Source organism: Alligator sinensis, unplaced genomic scaffold, assembly GCF_000455745.1.
Source record: "Alligator sinensis unplaced genomic scaffold, ASM45574v1 scaffold674_1, whole genome shotgun sequence".
NCBI classification, from domain to species: domain Eukaryota; kingdom Metazoa; phylum Chordata; order Crocodylia; family Alligatoridae; genus Alligator; species Alligator sinensis.
In genome coordinates, this window is record NW_005842032.1 from 2,625,236 (window position 1) to 2,648,994 (window position 23,759).

The following is a 23,759-nucleotide window of genomic DNA, read 5'->3' on the forward strand; positions in this document are numbered from 1 at the left end:
CAGAAGGGAAGGGGGGAGCAGGTCCACTCCCCCTGTCATTCTTATTGTTCCTGTGTGACCTTATTAATAAACTAGCCAATTGCCCATCAAGAAAGAGAATGTTATCAGGGAATAATCTGTGTTTTAAACTAGAATCTTTTTAAATTCTTAATTGTTTAGGGTCAAATGCACTAGTATAGTGGTGTTCATTGTTCCAGCACATGGGCTGGAGAAGGTGGGATTTGGAAGGTCCACAGGCCAGATCTAGTGTGTGAAGCCCACATGGATTCAAACCCACATGCTAGGTCCAGCTGTGGACCAGTCCTATACAATCAGCTTGATCCAGCATGCCGGGCCGTATCATCTGGCCTGTGGGGTTCCACACATCCAAAAATTTGGTGACAGGGGAGCACTGGCAGCATTAATCATTGTGGGGCTTCTGCTCCCCAGCCACCAAATTTATGGACCCATGGGGAATCCTATGGGCCAAATGGTTCAGGTTCACACGCTGGATCCACAGGCTGTACTTTCAGCACCACCGCACTAGTACTCTGACGGCTTTATCCCACTCCAGAGCAACGCAAAACTGTTATGGCTATCTTCTGTTCCTCCACCTGCATGCTCTTGCAAACCTCTAGCATTTTCTGCTTCCTCCAGACTCCTCTGAACTTCTCCCTTCTCCATTTTTCCCCACGTGCTTTCCTTGCTGAGACCTACTAAACTAATAGTGATGAGAAGTTGCCACAACTTAAACTTGTAATCTTTGTTCGTAGAAAAATAACGTTGGAGAATAAATGGTGTCCTTCTTGCAGGACTTCTTACCAGAGCCTGGAATAATCTGAGTTGGCATCAGATGCTTGTGATCATGAGGCTGTCCTTTCACACATTTCATCCAAGCATATAATTCTTTATCTGTAAAACAACATTTCCAGTAATTTATTTATTTAACTAGTGGACTTTTTATAACCTGCATATTTCTAACCCATTTTTAGGTGTATAAAAAGTCACTACACCCGTCTTGTATTGCTATCCCATACAATGCACGTTGTGTGCACATCAGTTCCACAACAAAGCTATTCAGAGTGGGATCCTGATGACCATGAAAAGCCAAGATAGTAGTAAGCGCAATATTCCTCCTTAAGTAAAAATTCAAATCATGCTTGTTTACATTACATTTCGATCTGTTAATTTAGTACAAATTAAAATCCATCCCAAAACTGCAATGTAGGCAATTAGGGTTATCCTACTGATCAATTCCAAACATGGTATAAACAGATGTTGGTGCTGAAATCTCCATCATTATGATAGCAAATGAGGCCAGGACTGACATTTAGGCCTTTGTGTTATGCACTAAAAATAAATAATAGGAAACAAGGATTTCCTTGAAGACCTCACAGTGTAAAAAGTTAAGATAAAATAAAGGGTGGAAAGGAGAAAGACCCAAGGCAATAAAGTGATTTGTCACTGATTTGTGTGATCTACACTTCTCTCCTGACTCCCAGCCCAGTACCCTATTTATGGGTCTATGCTGCCTCTTTTAAAGAGAATCTTCAAATCTTTTCACCAAATGTCCTTGTTCGTAGCAATGCTTGTTGCATGCTCCCAACAGGTGGGCTAACAAGAATTCGGCATTTGCACAGCATACATTTCTTTACAATGAAACCTTTATAAAGGCACCAAATGCTTTCCTTAGCCTGGGCGATGATAGCTCTCAGACTGCATTGTCACAAATGAAAGAATTCCATAAATTTTCTTGGAGGACAATAAAATGTACAACTGAAAACAATCAAGAAAATGCCATACCAAGAAAAATAAGATCATTGTATAACTAGGGCTGTAGACATTTGTTCAATATATTTCTTCATTAACTTATTTCATCTAAATTTTGGAGTTAACTTTTCCAAGGTAGCATAAAAATCTAGAAATAGGAAGACTCCCACTATTCCACGCATTTAAATCTAGCGAACTGTGTATCAGCTCCAGTCTCCACCCAGACCCTGCAATGAGTTACACATGGGTTGCACACAGTTATTTGATTACTACACAACCCACTTTTAAAATTAGTGTGGAGAATAGTAATTACTAAGATTATTTTGTATTTAGAAATGAACTTGGAAGTCTTATTTATATTTGTTTTCTTGTATTTATAGTTACTGGGAAGTCAGGAACTGCATGCATTATGGAGAGTAATCAACCTGTTACTCCCAGAGATAGTCTCAGCTGCATTTGGCTTGAGGTATGGTGGGAGGGGAGTAAGTACTCCTGCTGTCCTGTAAACAAGGCTTCACTTACCAGGGCTATGGACCAAACTTGACACACAAAAATTATATGCAAATATGCAATTCAGTAGTTTGAATAAAATGTCTTAAAACTTGGCAAATAGGATTGATGGTGCCAGGAAAAAGCTTGGAAATTTGTAATTTTTTTTTATTGGTGCAGTGAAATTAACTGGCTATTTAAACCTCTGACATTCAGGGTGAGGCTGCCAGGAATCAACGTATCATTCTCCATTACATTAAAACAACTGCATAAATTGTCTCTGGTTCCAGGAAAAATGGTGTAATATGAAGTGGAATTATATGGAAGAGTGTGTAGTGTTAAATGTTCTACAGTCACAGTCTAGGTACAGTTCACATGCAGTATACCATGCATCCCCAAAAAGGAAGCTGTAGAATGAGAAGCCATCACCATAATCCTGTTTTAGCACATGCTGCAGGATGATGCGATAAACAGGAACAATTCTCTCTGAAAAAAAGAAGCCTGTTTCTGTATACTTCCTTTTCAAACATCTGAGACTTTTTACTAAATCTTCCTGGCTGTGTAGCACGTGCGCTGTAAAAAACCTCTGAGTGCTTGTACATGATTTCCCTTAATGTGTTTCTAAGCATTCACAAATGCCCCAAGCCAAGTAAGGCAGATATACACATACATACAGGGTCCGAGACAACTAAGAAGAGCTGTTAGAAGAGGCAGTATAATAAATGCTTTTGGGCACCAGAACTAATTCTTTAGACAGAAAGGAAATGTGTCTTAACTTTCCTTGCTGCCTATAAAAAGTCTTTCAGTGTGCATGCAGAGAACTCTATGAACAAGTAGCCAAAATAGCTGCAAAACTGATCCCAGTCATAGGCAAGCGTAAGAGTTTCAGAAGAAACTGACGTGAAAAGCGTTAGGAGAAAAACAAATAACCTGGTTTACTTAATTCTGGCAGGAACCTCAGATTAGGAAACTAATTAGCAAAAAGATTTGGAATCACAAAAGGTACATGCACATTGGCCACAGAATCTATATGATACTGCTGTAAACCTTCTTGGAACACAAAACTAAAACAGGTTCATGGATCTCTCAGCTCAGGCCTCTGCTTTTACCCAAGGAGAAGCATTTATCCAAGGATTTTCCCCATATTGCCACTTTAGACCCTCACATACAAATAGAAGACAAAAACCAGAAACCACCAAAAATATACCCCACGACATCCCAGAAGTAAAAGCAGGGGAGATGAGTGTACTGCTACTTGCTCTTCTGCTGCAAGGATGGAGAAACAACTGGTTAATAAAGAGATGGGCAACTGGGAGCCCATGGACTATGGGAGCTGTATGCGGTTCCCAGGCTCCAACCCACCCCTGCCCCTTCCTTCCTCTTCCTGCTACCTCCTTCTCTGGGCTCACTCTCCCTTCCTCAGCTTCTGCTGCATGCCCCTGACCCAGGGAGCACAACCCACAGGGCTGCGAAAGTTGAGAGCCCAGACAGACTGCCTGTGCAGCAGAATGCCACAAAGAAGCCCACAGGAAGCTGAAAGTGAGGGGGTGCTGCACCATTCAGGGAAGCACCCAAGCATGCGTGCAGAGGTGTGCGGTCCCTGTTGGTGTGGTCTGCGAGGCATGCGATGTGGTGTGTGGCCCAAGACCAGGGGCGGGCAATTATTTCGGGTGGAGGGCCGCTTACTGAGTTTTGGCAAGCCATTGAGGGCCGCATAACAGGGCAGATAAATATTAATTTTCTAAATTTTTTAGGGGCCCCACGGGCCAAATAGAATGGCCTTGCCCACCCCTGCCCAAGGCACTTTGAAGTTGGACACCCCTGAGGGTCCTCGGAAGGGGAGTATGTTTCATTCAATAAAAGAAGGCAAAACTCCCATGGTCCTTGCATATATGGCAATCAGCATGACCCAGAGAACAAGATAGGATCATAAGCAAAATCCAAAACTGAATACAAGCCCTCAGCACATTTTCAAGCAGAACACCAGACCACAGAGGCACATGCAGAAATAAACAACCCAGCACATAGAAGGACTTGCTGTTTGGCTTTTCAAATTCTTAATAAAAAATTTTTGGTTTAACAAAGACTTATCACTGACCACTGAGACCACCCTGGCAGGCAGCAGGTGCTCTATGTACACCCAACTCTATGTACACCCAACACTGCATTTTGTTTGAGACAGGAACATACCTATCTGCCTGGAAGTTTCAGAAATGTTTATGCATTCTGCCTTCCCTTGCTAGTGTGCATAGAGTACCCAGTACATTAAATACCCAGGTCTACCTTCTTGAATGACAAATGTTCTGGAGAAATATACCACAAATAAAAGAATATCTAAAGTAACATTGCAGCAACAGCTGATTGGTATACTTGTACTTGAAGTGATATAATTTCATATGGAAGAGTATTAGTTTAGATAGGTCATGAAACAAAATAGCCTACCTATCTACTGTCTTCCAAACAGGTGTTTTCAGAGGTGCCAAAACTTAACTATAACAGGAAGATTAATCTGTAATAGTCACTACTTCCATTTTACAAATAGCAGTAGTGACACAGACTTTTTGAAGGACTTTGGAAACACCTTATAACCAAGATGGAGGAAGGGGACCTCTTGCCCTGTGCCAAGGGACAGAGAGGGAGTAAAGTTTTTCAGTAGTTTGACATGTCATTTGCATTTATTTTTAATGGTAGTCAGATAAATGAAAGTAAATATTCCTGTAACAAGTGTGGAGATATTTCTTCATGATAATTAATACTGTAGCTGAATTTGTAGCTAGGATGACGTTTTATTTTAGTCTTCCAGGTCTAGGAGGGGAGGTGGATGGTAGGAGATGCCTTCTAATCGTTACTTAACAGCCTCCACTTCAGGGTGATTATCAGACAATGGCAGAACTCGCAGCCTTAATGGCTCTTTCCCAGTATCCCAGGAAAACCGGTTCCAAGATGGGATCTGGGTGGGTCACAGAAGAATTTTTGCTTTTAAAGAGAACATGAGTTGGTACTGTTATGTTCTTATCATTTAAAAGGAAAGACTACTTGTAGTGAAATGTAAGATTAGATCAAATCAAATAGCATGTAGGTCATTTGTTTGTTTTAAAATGCTTTTTCCTCTAATATGTAAAAGCAAATAATAATAATAAGCAATAATAATAAAATAGCTTAAAAGCAAATAAGAGAAATAATAATAATAGCTTAAAGCTAATAAGAGCAACAACAACAGCAACAATAATAGCTTAAAAAGCAAATAATAATAATAATAATAGTAGTGTAATAGTAATAATACTATTACTTCCTTTTAATAAGGCTATGGGTTAAGAAACCTGGTCATGGATTCCAGAGGGGAGGATTTAAGCAAGTGTTTAACTCAAGACAAGCCTTTACAAAACAACAAGAGGTTAGCCGGCACTTACATCCCAGCTTAAAAGCAAAAGAACTACAAGATTCCATCTTGAGGCAAGTAATGATAAAAACCTTAAAAGCAGAGACCAGAAGGGAGAGAGAAGTCTAGCTAGCCCCATAACCATGAAAACTGATTATCTGGGAAGTTTGATTTTAAATATTTACCACAGTTACCCAAATATAAGATGAACCTGAATCTAAGATGACCTCCCAATGGTTAGATTCTACACACGGAAAATTTATAAATGTATTCTAATCCTTCCATGTATGTAATCTAATTATGGGAGGATCATCTAAATTCACCCCCCTGCCCCCCACTACTGCAGGTGGTAGGGGGAGAGGTGATGAGGGGGGCAGTAATGGGGTAGGCAGTAGGGGCAGACAGTGGGGGACACAATAGGGGGGCATGTGGTAGGGTAGGCAGGGGCAGTAACGAAGCAGGCAGCGGGGAGCGGATGGCAGGGGGCAGGCAGACAAGAGAGGCAAGCAGCTTGCCCCCTGCTGCCTGTCACCCCCGCCCCCACTTACCTCCCATTGTGCCTGCGCCCCTTGCAGCCTAAGGCTGCCCCATTCCCCCCATCCCATTCCCCATTCCTTGCTGCTTCTGCTGCCTGCAGCCTCAGGTCCCTGTCCCCAGTTTGTCCTCCTCCCCCCGACCCTTACCTTTGCTCTGTGCTGGCAGGTTCCATCCCTGCTGCAGCCCAGGGCCCAGAACATAGTTCCAGGCTGGCCCGGTAGCAACAGCAGTGCAGAGCCAGCACTGCTATTCTAGCCTGGGCTCTGCAGCAGCACCACTGGCTCCCTGCCACTGCTGCTACAGGGCCAAGCTGAAGCTATGCTCCATGCCCCAGGTTACAGGAGGGATGGAGCCTGCCAGTGCAGAGCAAAGGTAAGGAAGACAGTAGCAGGAGAGGAAGAGGGGGGGAAAAAAAAAATAAAAGAGAGGGAGCAACAGTGACGGAGGGGCAAGAACAGGGAGCTGGGGGGGTGCCGTGAAGGGGGGAGTAGAAAGGCATGCAGCACAGGAGGGGAGGTGGAAGCTGCAGCTGTCTCCACGTCCAGCCCCAACCCCAGATTGGGGCCAGAGCCACAGCAGCTGCCTCCATCCCCACCCTACTGCTCGACTGTAAATGGCAGAAAAAACTTCACCTTCCAATCAAGCAAATTTGGTAGCATCAAGGAAAGTTAACTCCTCAGAAGCAGAAAAAAAAAAAAAAATCTCAGGCTCCACATGTAAAAAATAATATACTTATTAGTTACAAAAAGGCATGTACAGTTCTTGACCATCCATTTTAAAATATGCAGACTGCTTTAATTCATATAAACTTGAAAATTGACCTCTAGAACTCTTCCTTTCCTTTGCTTTATAACAATCTAAGCAGACCACAAATCCACATTTTTGGCAGACCCAGTGAATGTTAAACAATGTGGCTTCGCATGCATCACACATCTCTCGGACTCCTCTCACTGCTCTCTTCCAGGCAATTTTGGCTGAAATACAAAATAAACAGAATAAAAATCACCGACATTTAAAGGTAAATGTGTGCAAGCTGTGACACAACAATGAATATTTTCATCTAAAGGGCCAATCATAACTTTCCTCTCAAAAAAGTCTGGAAAAAAAAAAAAAAAAAAAAAATCACCCTACATATAGTTTTCAACAAATACAACTTCAGCTGCATTCCGAGTATTATGTAACAAAATTATCCATGTTATATACCACTATCCTTAATGAAAAAAGACAAAAAATAACAAACATAAGACTTCTGTAGAAAAATACAGGAAGAATATTCTCTATTGAATTATATGTGGCACAATTCTTAATGAATTCTTCTGTTCCTATTTGGTCAACAATAGTATCAGTACACACAAGTATTGTGTACACCAGACAAATGGAGCATACTGAGACATGAACAATTTTGAAGGGGAATAACACTTCATTAAAACTAGCTTTGGAATGGAATTACAGAACAACACTTAAGATTTCCTTACCATCTTTTTTCACCCAGGACATGGCTGTTTTCTCAGATGTTACTAACTGACAGAATTTATCCCCTATGATGTCTAAAATGTATTTAGAAGTTTCTAGGTCCAGTTCATCATCATCATAATTTTCATGTGTCCATAAATTCATTGCTTCATCATCATACTGGTCAGGAGAAGAGAAACCATCTATCCTAACCACTCCATTCTTACTAAAAGACAACCTAAAAATGAAAACAGAATTTAACTATAAGTCTTATCATACGTTGCACCCTAACCCTTGTTTGCCATTACTATAAACCACTGACCAGATAGAACTAATTTTAGCTTTTGCAGTAGAGAACACACATGTCTCTGATGGTTCTCCCCTCCCTCCTCTAAATTTGTAAGAGAATCTGGTGTTACTTCAACTCCTTCCTAAACCAGTACTAACAACTCTGGCTTAGTTTTAACGTTCTACAGACCTCCTCCCAACAGTTATTAATACCCATGTATTCATGATCTAAAGCAGGGGCAGGCAATTATTTCAGGCAGAGGGCTGCTTACTGAGTTTTGGCAAACCACCGAGGGCCGCATGACAGGCAGCCAAGGGCAGATAAATACTAATTTTCTAAATTTTTTAGGGGCCCCGCAGGCCGGATAGAATGGCCTGGCGGGCCACACCTGGCTCACAGGCCGCATTTTGCCCACCCTGATCTAAAGCGTTCTTCTGTTTCAATCCGGGTTTCTTTCTAGACTGGAGACTGATAATGTATGAAACAATGACTATTAAGGTCTAAACAATGACCAGAATGAAACCAAATTTGTATTTATAACCTGTGCCAGATTCCCAGGATACAGGTCCTCCAGAGTGGAAAACAGACTCACTAACCTTCTACAGAAGTAAAGGGTTCTTTCCCCCCCCGCCTCCCCCCCAGTAACAATTTTCAGTAAGGAGGCAAGTATTTTTGTGGGTGGTATCTTTTATTGGACCAACTCATGATTGGGACAGACTTAGGCAAGCTTTCAAATACAATGATATATTCAACTGCTATAGAGATTTATTTTAAGAGCAAAGAGAATATTCTAAAGCTAAAAATAAGTGGTGAGGTAGATTACATGTTAAGTCTAATTTACTCCATATTTTCCTTTTATCATTAAATTATAAACAAATGCTAATGCAAAGTATTTCTCTTCAATTTGAAAATAAAGTTCCATCTTCGGTTATTTCTCAGACAATTTACTGTGCGTTACATTGTCCCACTACATACACATCCCTTCCAGCATAAATACTTAGCGTTCTTGGATTGATAAACCAATAAAAGCCAAAAGGCCAACCGGTACAGCCTTCCTAACATTAACAGAGGGCATCAAAGGATTCTATTTTCTTGTGATGTAGGTCTTGGTGGACTGTTGTAGATGTTTCATGAGCACCACTGCTGACTGGCTAGAAAAGACATGATGCAAAAATTATCAGCAGTTCCATTCTTCAGCAAAAAGGTCTAAATGGAACTTCCTCTCCTTTCTCCCCAATACTGCTGATATTAAAGAATGGACTGTTCTAGTGGTTTTGCAGGAACATTGCTCAGCTTGTGCTTTCTATGCTAGACGTGATACTGTGGTCCTGTTTGTCTGTACGCACTTCTCAGTCCTTTCCATTCCATTGCTGCTTTTCCATGTGCTTGATCCCTGCGTGGGTATGTACTGAGATAGCTGGAAGTACCCTTTGGCATTTTGTAGTAGATTCTAATATGAAACTAGATATGTTCTTCACCCAACAGAAACGAAAGTATCGATCTCCTTGAAAGATCAAAAAAAATGCTACTGAAAAAGGTGGGTACAGATCCAAGCTGCTTACTATGAAAATGGCTCATAATGAGCTTTGTGCAACATACAGTACTATTTATGTAAGTAGTTGGCTTCTAGTCAAGTTGACTCCCAACAGTGGAATGAAGAAATTGAACCAGACAAATCACTGCTTTTGTGCCTGGTGCATCATGGGACAGCAGTGGAACAATTATTTATATCAACTGTTTTACTATGGCTGTGAAAGGTGTCCATACAGACACTTAATTAATCAAACTAACAGACTGAGTCTTATTCCATAAGGGCTACCTGCACTAATCAATGGCCATCCCATTGCCAACTGTAAAATGGGGATAGCAGCACTTGCCTACCTCAGGTGTGTTAAAAATTGATTAGACTATGTGAACTCAAGGACGTACCCCCACTTACTTTAAGACAGATCAACTGACTGACAGCTCTAACTGTGGGTAGGTCTAAGAAAAACTACTGTATCTCAGGAATGGTAGTTGCTTGTTCAGATGTAAATCACTATAATGCTGCAGTGTTACACAAAACCTACCTCTTCCAAACTACAAGGAGGTCACTACACAAAAGGAACAGTGAAAATGCAAATTAACGTAAAGGATTTTAACCACAAAACAAATACATTTCCAAAAGAATTGTACTTACCGACGAAAGTAGTAAAATCTACAAAATACTGGTGAATGAGATGGTTCTTCACCTTTCTTACTTCTTATCAGCCTACATTCTCTGCACTTCTGCAAATTGGGCCCTATTTCAGAACAAGAATCATCCTGCAAAAAGGATTCTCCAGTTTGCTTCAGCTTCTTTACTTTGCGCCAATCTTTTAATACTGAACGCGGTATGCCAGCTGCAAAAGTAACAACCATTTCAGGCAAGAGAAATTTACGAACTGTTTATACTTTGATGTCCACAAGAACAGCAGACCTTCATTTCTGGAAATCCAGCTACTTTCATTTTCTTCCACTTACATAAACACTCAAGTTTAAAAAAAAAAAAAAATATCTATGATTTTAAATGTTACCTAGACAAAAATACAGTTAACTGTAACACTACTTATTTACATACTGCACTTGTCCAGTATATTTATTTGTATTTGTTAAGTATTCCCCAGAAAATTACTGACACAACACTACTGCTACCAAGCAAAAAAGGATTTAATAACCTAAGAAAGACAGGTTCATTTCTTGTATCAATGAAAACACACATACAACAATGCAGCAACCTCCAAAAATTTTCCATTCTGCTGCTTCAACATTAAGCCACTCAGACTCTCTGTTTTGCCAACTGTAAAATGGGGATAAGAGCACCTACCTACCTCAGATGCGTGAGAGGATATTTTGGTATTTGGCTCCGTTTCAAATTGTGATTAAAGAAGAAATCTTGAAATCTTCCAGATAAGGGTTGCCATGAATGTGCACAAGTATTCCCAGCAGCTTGTCAGGAATCCAAGCAAGATTCCCAAAACCCTGTTTCTCATCATCTGAAAGTTCAAGCCTGAGATGTTTTTAGGTTAAAAAAAAAAAAAAAATCTGAATCCAAATAAGTGTACTATATTTTCTTGCATACAACACTTAAAAAAAAAAAAAGCTGCTGGAATTTTCAATGCACATTATAGGTAACAAATATGGTAAGCGCAGTTTCTGCTCTTACAGGGCTGAAGTGAATGTAATATCTGCACAGACTCACAGGCTATGGACAGAAGTTACACATAAACCAGTGTATGTGATCAGAAACTGGTTTAAACCTGTAACAGAACAGAAGTTCAGTGCACATAAACCAGTTTCAAAATGGTTGAAACCAGTTTAAGATAAGCCCGGTTAAATGTAGTATCAGACTTAACTGATTTGGATCAAAACGGTTTATGAAACTTCTGTCCCAGACCCCTTCTCTGGCTTAAATTAAAACAGCCCCCACAGCATGCTTTCCAGCCCTGCTGGGCTGTGCTGTCTGCTCCAGAGAAGGGTTGGGAGAGGGGCAGAGGGGGAAGCAAGGAGTGCCCCTCCCGCCTTGGCAAACCCTGGCTGAGGTCTGGGGCCAGGGAGAGGAGTTAAACCCCGCTTCTCCCAAGTACAGAGCTGCCCTGTCCTGCTAAACTTATTGAAAGTTACCGCTGGCTGCAACTGTGACTACAAAATCCAGAGGCACCTGGAAGCAGGAAGAGGAAGTGATGAGAAACCCTGCAAAGTCCTGCTTCTGTACCCTCTTTACTGCAAACCCGAGACCTTGGGGGCAGCCGGAAAAGGACGTGAAAATACAGCCCACGCTGGCTACGTACCAGAGCCGTGCTCTAGCTCCCCCCGGCTTTTGGCCTGAGCCACTACAGGCATGTGCCTGCATTTCCTGAATCAAAAGTGAATGCGTGTCCCGTTGTTTCTCAGTTTAATCTCTGCAGCTTAGACTAACCTGCAAAGACTGAATCGATTCAGCCTCAGACTTTTTGACTGCCTGCACTTCGCCACAGCAACAGAATAATGAGCAGGTTCAGCTCTACATCTGCTGCTACTCAGTTATTACTACATGTAAATATCTTTTTTCTTCATTCTGCCATTCAAAAACAAGGTGCATGTTTTATTCTGGGTCATGCTGTATGTGAGAAACGTCCAAATACGCATTTCATCAGAAAATTTTGGACCTGGTCTAACTGTAATATAATGGGAGTTATTCCAAAAGGAATGCAAATAAATGGCGAATCATTCAGTGGTGATCAATAATCAGAAGCTGATAACAGGAGGATTGGAGGGAGGGGGAACTGACAGTGCTGGCAGAGAACTGGAGCAACAATAAATTAAAGGACAGTGGCAAAGTATCTCATAGGTGACTCAAGCAGTCTACGACAGCTATTAATAGTCATAATTATTACCTATTAGAAAATATCAATAATGAGAAGGAGGACAGTAAGGACCAAAGTCTACTAATGCTTATCTTCTCCTTCCTGAAACCTACCCAGTGCACAAGATAAATCCTGAAGTTCCTACTTATCTGACAAACCTAACACCTTCCAAATAATTCTAGAAACAACAGCTGAATTACTAGACAAAACAGGGGACGGTCCTTCATTTAAGCCATCTTACTCATGCCTCTACATTAAGAAAGATATTGTCATTTTCAATGAACCCCTACATATTTTTCATCTCGTGACAGGGTGAAGATCACTTGGTATTACTGCATGCATACACAAAAAAAGTGTGACATCCACCTATGCACTGAGCTAGTTAAAAAAAAGCAAACAAAAAATGGCCCGTTCTCTTTCATCCTCCCCTTTGGAGAAACATAACATTAAAGACAGAAGTATTCTAAGCATTGTACCAATATGGGACACCTTCCAAAAACTGATACTGGTATCATGTTACATAAATTAAGCCTACATAAATTGAACTATGATAGTGTTGTAATGTGTCAGGAGGTAAAAGGCCACCAAGTCAAAATACAGAGATGAAAATCCATCCTTTGTACTAGGGCTGTACGAAAATTCGCTGCCAGTTTTGTTTCAACACTGTTTTGAGGTCGAAACAGCAAAATCAAAACAAAACCGATAGCTATGATAACAAGTTAAAGAGCAAGGATTAACACCTATGAAACCACAGACTAATGAGAGGAAAGACTCAATACAGAGCACGGCACTCCTTGAAACTTCACTGTTAAAAGGTACAGAAGCCCCGGTTTGAACTAATGAACACTAGAAACCGACTCTTGGGACTGAATACCCCTCGATCAACCGTTCCCAGAGCCCTATTCATCATGGCAGTGAATTAATCAGAATTCATCAACAGACTCCTAAGACTGCATGTACTTGTGGACATGCCCCCTGGGGCTGACAGCTGCCATCCAGCAGCCACCAAAGGAGACATCCCACTAGGTCAACGACCCCTGGATTGGGTAAGCCCAAGAATTGGGGAGTCACCAAACTCTGCCAGAGGGGGATAAAAGGCAGTAAAGAATGCCCCCCAATGGCACCCTCTTTGACCTGACCAGCACCCCTGCCTGTCCAGCCAGAAGGACCAGCCAGCAACCCCCTTCTGAAGCAACATCGCACTGAAAGAAGCTTCAACTGGCCATCGATAGCTGACTCCAGTGCTTGGGGATAGGTATATCTTAACACTGATGCTTAGTGAGAGAGAGGGAGGGAGCGAGTGTGAGTGTGGATCAGCCCCAAGGTTTACTATTTGAATTTTGCATCTGTCTAATAAACTAGAATTTTATGATGATTCTGCGAGTTGGTCCTTTGTAGCAGCTTCAGGTAGAGTTTCCCTCAAGCCCCTGAGCCTATCTCCTTGAAACCTGGCAGGCTTTGCGGCCTCAGCAGGGGCTAGCATGCCTGCAGTTTTGACCCCACTGTGGCTTAACACGTACACTTGACACGAGTTTTGCTTTCAAGACTTTGTGGTGCAGTTCCCCCAAACCCCCTGCACCTATCTCCTTGAAACTTGGCAGGCTTCATGCCCTCAGAAGGGGCTACCACTTCGGCACGTTTCATCCAAATCAGGCCAGAAATGACAACGTTATAGGCTGTTTTGACCTTCCTCATTATATCACCGTTTCAACCCTGTTTCAACGGAAGAGAACGAAACAGCAGTTTCAAATCGAAACAAAATCTGAAACAGAATGCTGTTCCATCAAGAGGCCGGTTGAAATGGAACGCTGTCATTTCACACAGCTTTACTTTGTACCAGCTGTATTAAAAAATATTCTACATTATGAAATGAAAATTAATAGTGTAACTGTGTAAACCAGTGGCACTCAAAGCACAGCCTGTGGAGCAGAGTCATGGAGCATCTCACAGCTATGGGAGCCCCACAGCAATTAAGGCTGCCACCATTCCCTCACTGCTAAGTTTTTGGACCTGTGGGGAACCCTGCAGGCTGGATTATATGTTCCCACATGCTGAACTGACCCAACATGGGGACCCTGCCCCTAGGCATCAGATGTGGCCCATAAACCAGTCATGCCTTTCTCATCTGGCCCACATGCTGGAAAGGTTGAGCACCACTGACCTGAACTATCCTTTCCATGCCAAGCACAGAGCATTCTCAGAGTCTCAAGAAAATTACCTGCAGTCTTTGAGTTGGAGGAGGAATTAAGATATGGACACCTCCTCAAATGAAAGTTTAACAGTAGCACCCCAAAACTTAACGATTCTTTTTTTTTTAATGATGTAAATTAAGTGTGATCCCCTGCACAGTGAGACTAGTTATTTATAAAAGCATGCTCATACATACTTGTTTTTTATTTAACAGGCATATGTAGATTTTTTTAAAACCAAGAAACAATGTGTGAAAATACACACTTTTATATAAAAGACACTTTTCTTAGACCAAGGCATCCAGATGGGGTTCAGTTAGTAAACTTGTAAAGCTACCCAATTTTGACACTGTCTTTTTAGACTGTTTTCAGTTGCATGCTACCATAACACAAACACTCCATGCATCAACACAACTGTCCATAATCTTTGTTTTATTTATCTCTTCTAATTCAGATTAACTGACATACTTACTGCTGTTGCTGCTGCTCTGCAACTTCAACTTGCTTTTTTCTTTGGCACTCCTGCTAAGAACACCATTGGGTTTTACTTCTTCCTCTGGATCACCCCTTCTCTTTTGCAAGTCATTTTGTTTCTTTTTGTAAGTTGGCTTAGGCTGCCGTTTAGTCCTTTGCTCTGATTTGCTCTCACTTGCATCAGAGTCTCCACTTTCAGAGCCAGATTCATAAGTTCTTTTTGCTTTTCTCCTTGGGTGTTTATCTTCTTTCACAAACTTATCTGCTAAGATTTTACTATCTACATTATTTTGTAAATCATTTGATGTAGAAGCTATTAAACTGACAGTACATGGCTTAATAATTTCTGATACATTGTTCCCTGAATTCTCTCTTTTATTAGTGTTTTTATCTTCCTCTGAATGTCTTGTAAGCCAAGCTTTTTTCAGTTTTGTGTGGTAGTTTGGCTGACTTGCCTGGGAAGTTTGCCCATTGCCTACAGAGTTTGCTTTGTTTATTGTATTGCAGATGATAGCATTGTCGAGGGAAATGGAGGCTGGAAGTGTCTGATTTTTCACAGCAGTGGACTCAGTCTCACTGGCATTACTACTTTTAAATTGAGCTGCAGCCAATGCTGCCTTGTGCTTTTTCAAATGGATAAAATCAGTTGGGCCAGAGAAGCCAGAGCTGGACTGAACTGCATTTGCTGGCTTGCCACTGGCTGGTGTAACCGGAGCTGCAGTGCTGACCTTGCATTCTTGTGTCTGTGCCACTGCCTGACTTACTGCTGCAGAGGATGTACACTCAAGCGGTGTACATGTCAAAACTGCATTTGATAAAGAGCAAGTCGCATCTGAACTACCACAACCTGAAACACCGGTAGTTGTGGCTGCAGATGTGGTTACATCCATTTTGGTACTACACATCTTAGTGGTCTTAAGTGTGCCAGAACTAGGAATGCTGCCTTGTGAAACAGCTGGAAATTTCTTTTCATGCTGTGTGTGAGTAGTGTCTGAGTTCATATTTGGCAGAATGATTCTTCCAGTCTCTCTGGCTTCCGCTGTTTTCAGGCAATCTGTTTGATTTGTCCCTGTTGAAGATCTTTCACTCACTCTGTCTTTGGATGAATGCATTACTGGCGCACTCTCATATTTTGTACTAGGAGGACGTACAATGACAGATGCTGTAGCGGACTGCGACTTGCCACTCACTCTCTCAATACGCCATTCAACTTTTTCATTGTTTGGAGAATTATTAGATTTCCATGCATCTGATATATTCTGCTCAGAAGTGCCCTTGTACACTGTTTGCGCTTCCTTAGGTTCAGGTACTAAAGTTGGTGGTTTTTGTAATTCTTGGATTTTGCCACCAGCATTCACTGGCTGGACTGGAGTTAGGGTTGGAGGTGAAAGGCTGCTATAACTGCTTTCTTTCCTCTCTAAGTTCTGATGGACAGGAGGATGAAATACAGGGGCTCTATGTAATGCAGGCATACTTCGGAGTGTATTTGAAGATGAAACTGATAACTGAGTAGGGCTCCGGCTGTCACTTCTAAAAGAATTTATGGAGTGAGACTGCATTGGCTGGGAAAGCTGCTCTGTTACCTTGCTTACTGGACCTTCAGCCTCTGGTTGATGCTTAATCAAAGGTGGAGGCTTTGAAAGAGATGAAATGAAAGAAGGGAGAGACTGGAGATTAGCTGCTGTTGATGGACAACTACTGTGTTTATCAATATACATGCTTGAAACTTCTTTAGATGGGTATGACCTTGGTGGTTCATTCACTATGCTATTAGACAGGGTGGTGAAATAGTTACTTTGTGGCAAACTCTGTGCTACTGAATGCTTCATTTTATAAAGTTCTGAGACAGAACGTTCTGCATCCTTGTCATATTTTACTACATGGCTTTTGGGGCTCAAAGATGATAATGGTGTTCCTCTTGAATAATTTTCTCTCTCTCCCTCTAGAGCCTTGGTTTTAGCTGTAAAAGGAGCAACTTCAATACTCTCTTGAAGTACCCGTCTATGCTCTTCTTTGTATTTGTTTAATCGCTCTCCAGTCTCCTGTGGTGGCTTCGGTAACTGGTTCAGCATTGGATCCACAAAGTGTCTGTGCAAATGGCTCTCTTTTGCAGTCTGTATTCTGCTTTGTTCCAGATCAGTCTTTACTGGCACAGTTGTAACAGAACGTAAAGGTTCAATAAATGCTTTCCTCTCCAATTCTCTGTATAAAAAGAAATGGATAAAGAACTTAGATTTAGAAGAAATATACTACAACACAGTAGACCTTTCCTTCATCTCTCCCAAACAATACTCTCTAGTAACACAAAGTAAAGCTGGTACATATCTTTATGCTAGGTATAATTTTTCAAAGCCTGCAAGTGACTTATGAACTTAAATTTCCTTCAAAGTGCAGTTGGCAGAGTCAGTTTTAAAACTGGACTTGAGTGCTTTTGAAAACGTTGTCATCATTTGTTACTATATTTAGGCTTGTTGATATCTATATCTATATCTAGATATATGCCAGATGATGCACAGTCACAAATAAACTGGAATGAAAGTAACTGAATATTAAACCTTATGCATTTCATACTGCAAACACAGAACTACACATCAGGTTATAGATTTAAACAGTGACCATCTTACTCTTTATGATGATCTACTAGATTCTTGGACAATGGTGGACTAGAATGTGTTGTCAATTTGAGTGGCCGATGAGGATCTGCACTGGATGGTCTTACAGGAATGTGACTCAATAACCCAAGACTGTCAGCTGAGGTCACAGGGGTGGGCTGGTGCAACCAAGGGCTGGGAGTATTCTGTTAACAGCAACAAAATCAGACTTAAAAAAAAATAACCCCAGAAACAGAAGCACACTAGCATGATACATATTTCTAATTCTTCCAATGATGTAGCTAAATGATATTTCAACACTGCAAATCATATTTTCCTTTTTTTTCTTTTTAAGGCTCCGAGACATATTTAGAGAGTAGGGCTGGCTATCTGACCACAGTTCCAACTTGTTTTGCAACATGTAAAACATGCATTTCTAGTTTAATATGTATTTTGTAGAAGTTTAATTTTCAAATGCCTCTTTTGATAAGTTCGGCTGCTTGCAGATGTTAAAAAACAAACCCCCCCACCCCCATGTGCTTTACTGGAAGAAACAGCATGTTACTTTAACCTGACTGCAGCGTCTGTAAAGATCAGGCGCTTCAGTGGGTCTTTTTGGCACTTTTAGCTAAAGCTAATTCAATCAGCTATTAGATAAAAGCACCAAAAAAGCCCCACTAAAGCACTATATCTATACAGACGTTGGGTGAGCTGGGTCCAACTAAGGCGCTGCCTCTTCTGGGCATGTGTAGGGCTTGGCACAGGAACACGCCAAGTTTAAAACAAAACACCGCTTTGTTTTTTTAACGTCTGCAAGCAGCTTTTGTTTCTAGAGAATTTCACCTCAAGGCTGTGTTAAAAAAAAAAAAAAAATTGCTTAATACTAACAAAATGCTGATACTTTAGTAGTGTATAATTACAATTATCAGTTAAACAGAGAATTGGATTTCAATAAATTACAAAAAAAAATTTCTTTAAAAGGTATAACTCTTAGGTAGACTTATAAAGCAGATCAAAGCATAATTATCTTTTTTCCTTTCTACTTTTCCTACTGTCACAGAGCACTGAGGTGCCCTGCTCCCAAAGAGGGGAAAACTGCTGGGGAGGAAGCCCTAGCAGGGAATAAGGAGCCCAGCTGTGGGTTGCCAGGGCAACCAGAGAAGGTCAGCTGACCAGAAGGGGCAGGGCTTGGCTCCCTTTATAAACCCTAGGGGCCAGCAGTCCAAGAGGAAAGAGCTCTGTCATGGAAAAGAGGGGAGACCTGACTGCAGGAGCAGCATTTGGCACTGCTGAGGGATGGAGTAATCCCCGGGTAGGACTGAATGGTCTTATGGCCAAGCGGCTTCCATTTAAGTTATAGCCAGAGGGCTTGTGTTTATGTTGCTGTTTGTTACACCGGTGGTTTGGGTCAGGCTATTAGGGGATGGAGGAGGCCTCATAGGGGACTCACAGTAGTGTGGGGACCCCAGCATCAGTGAGGGCACTGCATACGGGGTATAGACCCCAGCCCCAGAGAGGGGCGGTTGAGAAGCCCCAGAAAAGGGGGCATTACTGAGAAGCCCCAGTGAGGGCACGGTGAGCCCCTAGGGAGTGGCGTGACAGAGGAGGCCCCGAGAGAGGGCGGCGTGACAGAGGCCGCCCCAAGAGAGGGCGGCAGTATTGAGCGCCCTGAGAGGGGGCAAAAGCCCCAGAGAAGGGGGCAGTTACTGAGAAGCCCCAGTGCAGGCGTGGTAAGCCCCGGAGAGGGGGGGCATTATGGGGGAGCCCCGGAGAGAACAAAAAGGGGGCCAGTTCGTAATTAGTTTGAGACATAATGTCTTCCATCGGCAAGGTGTGGACTGCGGTGTAGGGGAGGAAACAGAGCCGCAGATAGTGCCCCCTGGCAGTGGGGCAGCCTCCTGCTAATTAACACCAATCAATCAATTAACAACAAGGCATGGCAGGCGGGGAGGGAGGCGGCTGCCCCAGGAACAGGTGTGCGGGCCCTGTTTAGGTTGGTCCAGATCGTGTACCTGTCACACCTACCATGCTACAAACAATTAGTTGCGTATACGCCTAAGTAATCTGTTATAATGTCCCAAATAATTTCACTCAAAGGCAACGGTTTGCATGTCGAAGTACTCAAGAGTCAGGAAACATAATTTAAATTTGAAACACAACTGTAACTTCATCCCCTCACTAACACGTATTATGACAACCTTAGATTATGGTATCTTATCATATCAGTTTTCACATACAGTTGAAAACTTTTGTGAAATGAATGGTTACAAGTTCTCTCTGAAACACTGCAGTGTTTGTCACATGCGAGACATTAAAAAAATTATCGCAAATACATATGGCTAAGTGTAGATTTGCAGGTGAAACATTAATATTCCTATTTCCTGACTTTTAAACACTTAACTGAAAGACCTTAGATCAGAGGTAGGCAAAATGCAACCCGCAGGCCAGATGCGGCCCATCAGGCCGTTCCATCTGGCCCATGGGGGCCCCTAAAATATTTAGGGAATTAATATTTATCTGCACCAGCTGCCTGTCATGAGGCCCTCAACGGCTTGCCAAAACTCAGCAAGCAGCCCTCCGCCCAAAATAATTGCCTGCCCCTGCCTTGGATACCATCTTAATGTAGTTTTTGCTGTTCAACTAATGTCATAGATTTAAAGAAAGCTTCCAGTACTGTAACTAGAAGACAACAGTCAGCAGAAGACAGTGACTAGCTAATAGTTATAATTAAAAATCTCCATATTTACAGACTAATTTATTTCATGTGGTCAGAGAATCTGATGGGAAATAGTCTATGATAATCCCTTAAAGCTGGGTTAATATTTCCATATATACTTTATAAGCAAAATTAGTAATGCCTATATTTAAGACTTCCTTCTGCTTTCTCTTACAAGGCAATTTTTTCTGTTAACTTATCACTGTCAAACTTCTCACTGAATATTTCCATACCAACTCAAACTTCTTTTCTGGAAAAAGGTTCAACTAAAACGGTTCAGTCATGCTTGTGAATAAGGTTAAGGAAAAATAAAAACTGTTTAATGCATGATAAAAACTTTACAACCACTGAGAAGTTCCAAGTTCCAAATGTAAAGACAAAATATTCCCAAATTAGGCCATACGTGCAAATAAAAATTCTGCAATGCTCAGGAGAAGTCTGACAGAGGTTGGCAGCACTGTTTTCCAAAGATTTCATCTGCACCAAACATGCTCCATGCCAGAGCTGAGCAAGACTTTTCCTGCAGTGGCTGCCTACAATGGAGTTCCTTCTACTGTGATCTCAACAGAGTTGTAACTAGTAGAGTTTGCACCTAGGGCAACAAACTCATACCTGATAGAGTTTGCACCCTGGGGTGCCAGAATAGAGGCCAGAGTCGATTGAGGCTCTGGCCATGCAGAGTAGTGTAGGATGCTGCTTGCAAAAAGAGGTATTGCCACCAACGATCAGATTAACTGTCTCCTTGTCCAAAAACCCTTAATCTGACTGCACCTACAGGGTCAAGGAAGGGTTAGCTTGGTTCTTTTAGCAACACCAGACACCTTCCCTGGCAGGAACGGGGAGCCGCAGTGTATTCAACAGGGAGAGAGGAATGGTAGCCTGACAAGAGGACTCTTGACCCTGCACAACGAGCCTCAAACCCCCTTGTCTCCATTCCAGTGGCTGGAGTTGATGTCCTAGTTGCACACCCTTAGTTACACTACTGGATCTCAGGGCTTCCTTTTGCCAACATTCAGAAAGCATGGAGAAAGAAACTGTCAGCCACACTTGAATACAGAGGGGGTAAAGAGCAGATGGGGAAGCACAGACAGGAGATAAAGAATGTGTGCAGAAAGGAACAGAAGGGCATAGAAATCTAATAGGCGATGCATGGACAGATGCAGAGAAGAACAAGGCAGTGGCAGTTGATGGGGCAAGAAAGGTGTACAAATATAAAAGCACGCTTCCCAACACAACCTGTAATTGAACCCAAAATTCCTCCAGTCTCAACACTTCTCTGTCATCTAGCAGATACGAAATCCACTGGCAAATCAAATGTCTTCTAACACACAACCCCTGTAACAAATCGTTTCCATAACACTGTTAGCTCAAATAATCAAGTCCTGTACTGCGGATGTGCAGATTCCACTGCTGTTATTTACCCAGTGTTGTTGCAAATGAAAATGTTTCAATAATATTTCGTTAAGGTTTTAAAAAAAAACTTCAAAAAAAATGTATGTATAAAATAATACTTTTTAAAGATGCCCGAGGTTGTGGAGCCTAGCAAGAAAAAGATAGTAAATGCCAGAATTAAGGTTTCCCACAAAAGCTTAATTTAGTCCTCTGTTCATGTCCATTAAGATACAGTTACTTCATTAGAAATTATACCCATTGTGTGCGTGTCAGAAAAAAAGTCATGTATAAGCCCAAAGGCATAGCTGCACAATGATCAGCTAATAAATATATTTAGGAGCCACTCAACTGAACATGTAAACCAGTTATCTGGAAGGCAAAATGCTATCCTTACACAAAACATATCTGAATAAGTCAGTATAACTTACCCTTCTTAAGGAAGCCTCAGCATTAACAGGAGTTTCTGGATGGACCCATTTAGAGGAAGGTAGACCAAGTCCTGAGTAAGCATGTGTTCCATTTGGATACTGCCAAATAATTGGATAAAGCCCTAGCTGATTATATGAAGCAGTAGGATGAGCTTGTCCAAGTAGATGTGGCGACTGGTGCTGTAACAACTGCTGCTGTTGCTGGTGTGCTAATGCCAAATGGCTTAGGCTGCTGGCATGAGCAGTCTCTAGTCGTGGATGGCCACCTAGTAAGGAGGCTGTAGGCACTCCAGGTAATACTGCAGGAAGTAGATGAGGGTGATGAACAGAATGGTGTGATGTAGTACCAAGAGGATGAGTGTTAATAGCAGACAACGCAGTTTGGTTTGATGACCCAGCTAATAGATGAGATGCACCAGATAATGCAGGATGAGGGGGGTTTGGATTTAAACAAGTTCTGTGGGACGAGGAATGAAGAGGATAATTATGTTGATGTAAGTAAGGTGAAATGTGATTAGCTCCTGTTTCTTGTCCAATAAGTGTGGGATCCCTGTATACTGTGAAATGTTCGTTCTTGTCAATGATAAGAGGACTTTTAGTAGCTTCTAAAGTACTAACTCTAGCTGGAACTGGATGAAAACTAGACCTAGGCAAATCATACTCAGTTTTATTTGCTGACCTTGTTACTCCAGTAACATGACTGTTCTGTGAACTAACCTTAGACTTCACAGTATCAGGAGATTGGGTGAGTTTAGCCTTAACATCAGGTGAAGAATATGACTTTGATTTGGGATGATCAACTGAAGCACTAGACTTTGACTTCACAGAATCAGGGGCTGGGCTTCGTTTACGTAGTTTGCCCTCTTCTGCTAAAGAAATTACATTTAATGAAGACATAAAGGAGCCATATTGAACTTTTTCTTTTTCAGGATTTAGATGTTCGTTCACTGATGAAGTTGTTTTTGTAACCCCAGCTGGGATCAAATCCATTTTACTGACAATAGCGCTAACCCAACTCTGATCAGTTTCTTGTTTTCTTACTTCTAGAAAATCTGCATTTGTAGACTGGTGTTTTAAATCACTGCTACAAGACTCTATTTTCTGAACTGTCTGCAAAGCAAAGGTACTTGCAGCATTTTCCTGGCGCTCTCTATCAGAATTGTTTTCATTAGTTACAACAACACCACATTTTGGTGTAGGAGGCCTGGGCACAAACTGCTCATTATTCAATTTCATAGCATGCCGCTTCTCAGTATTGCACTCTTGAACATGTAGGTCATTGGCATTCTGATCAGAGACTGTTGGCTGTTCTGCTGGATGGGGTGAAGATTTTTCTTGCAGGTCTAAGTCAGTTGACTTTAGTCTTTCTGCCCCCTGATGTTTTTTATCTTCCTGTATTCCATCCCAGGGAGACTGCCTGTCTATTAGTGTCTGTTCCTCTCCACCCTCGCTACTTCGGGATTTTCCTTCTTCTCCATTTATCTTTGAAGTGTTCTTGCTTTTCAATTCATTCTCTGAATTTTGCTCGGAGGAAGAATCTGTTAATCTTTTATTTGAGTTTTCTGAGTCACTGCTCTCAGAGTAGTCTGAGATATTGTCTGTCCGCAGTCTTTTCGTACTCAGTTTCTTCTCATCCTCTTCAGGTTTTCTTCTTTTGCTAAGAAAGTGTTTATTTTTACTTTTGGGATTTTCTGTAGAGGAGAAAGAAAT

At 41.7% G+C, this 23,759-nt stretch overlaps 1 protein-coding gene across 6 annotated transcripts in view; it reads right to left on the minus strand.

The window, feature by feature from the left end:
- The window catches only part of JMJD1C (jumonji domain containing 1C), a 178,627-nt gene that overhangs the window by 24,851 nt on the left and 130,017 nt on the right, over positions 1 to 23,759 (minus strand). For 5 of the 6 annotated variants that reach the window (XM_014519329.2, XM_025202590.1, XM_025202591.1 and 2 more), the window contains 7 exons: positions 22,050 to 23,740; positions 17,547 to 17,719; positions 14,921 to 17,124; positions 10,075 to 10,276; positions 7,630 to 7,844; positions 6,976 to 7,128; positions 802 to 891 (listed from right to left, as the gene is read on the minus strand). In XM_014519329.2, coding sequence (XP_014374815.2) covers positions 802 to 891; positions 6,976 to 7,128; positions 7,630 to 7,844; positions 10,075 to 10,276; positions 14,921 to 17,124; positions 17,547 to 17,719; positions 22,050 to 23,740 — 4,728 coding nt within the window. The remainder of the gene's footprint in view (positions 1 to 801; positions 892 to 6,975; positions 7,129 to 7,629; positions 7,845 to 10,074; positions 10,277 to 14,920; positions 17,125 to 17,546; positions 17,720 to 22,049; positions 23,741 to 23,759) is intronic. The other variant, XM_025202589.1, reaches the window with a different exon arrangement.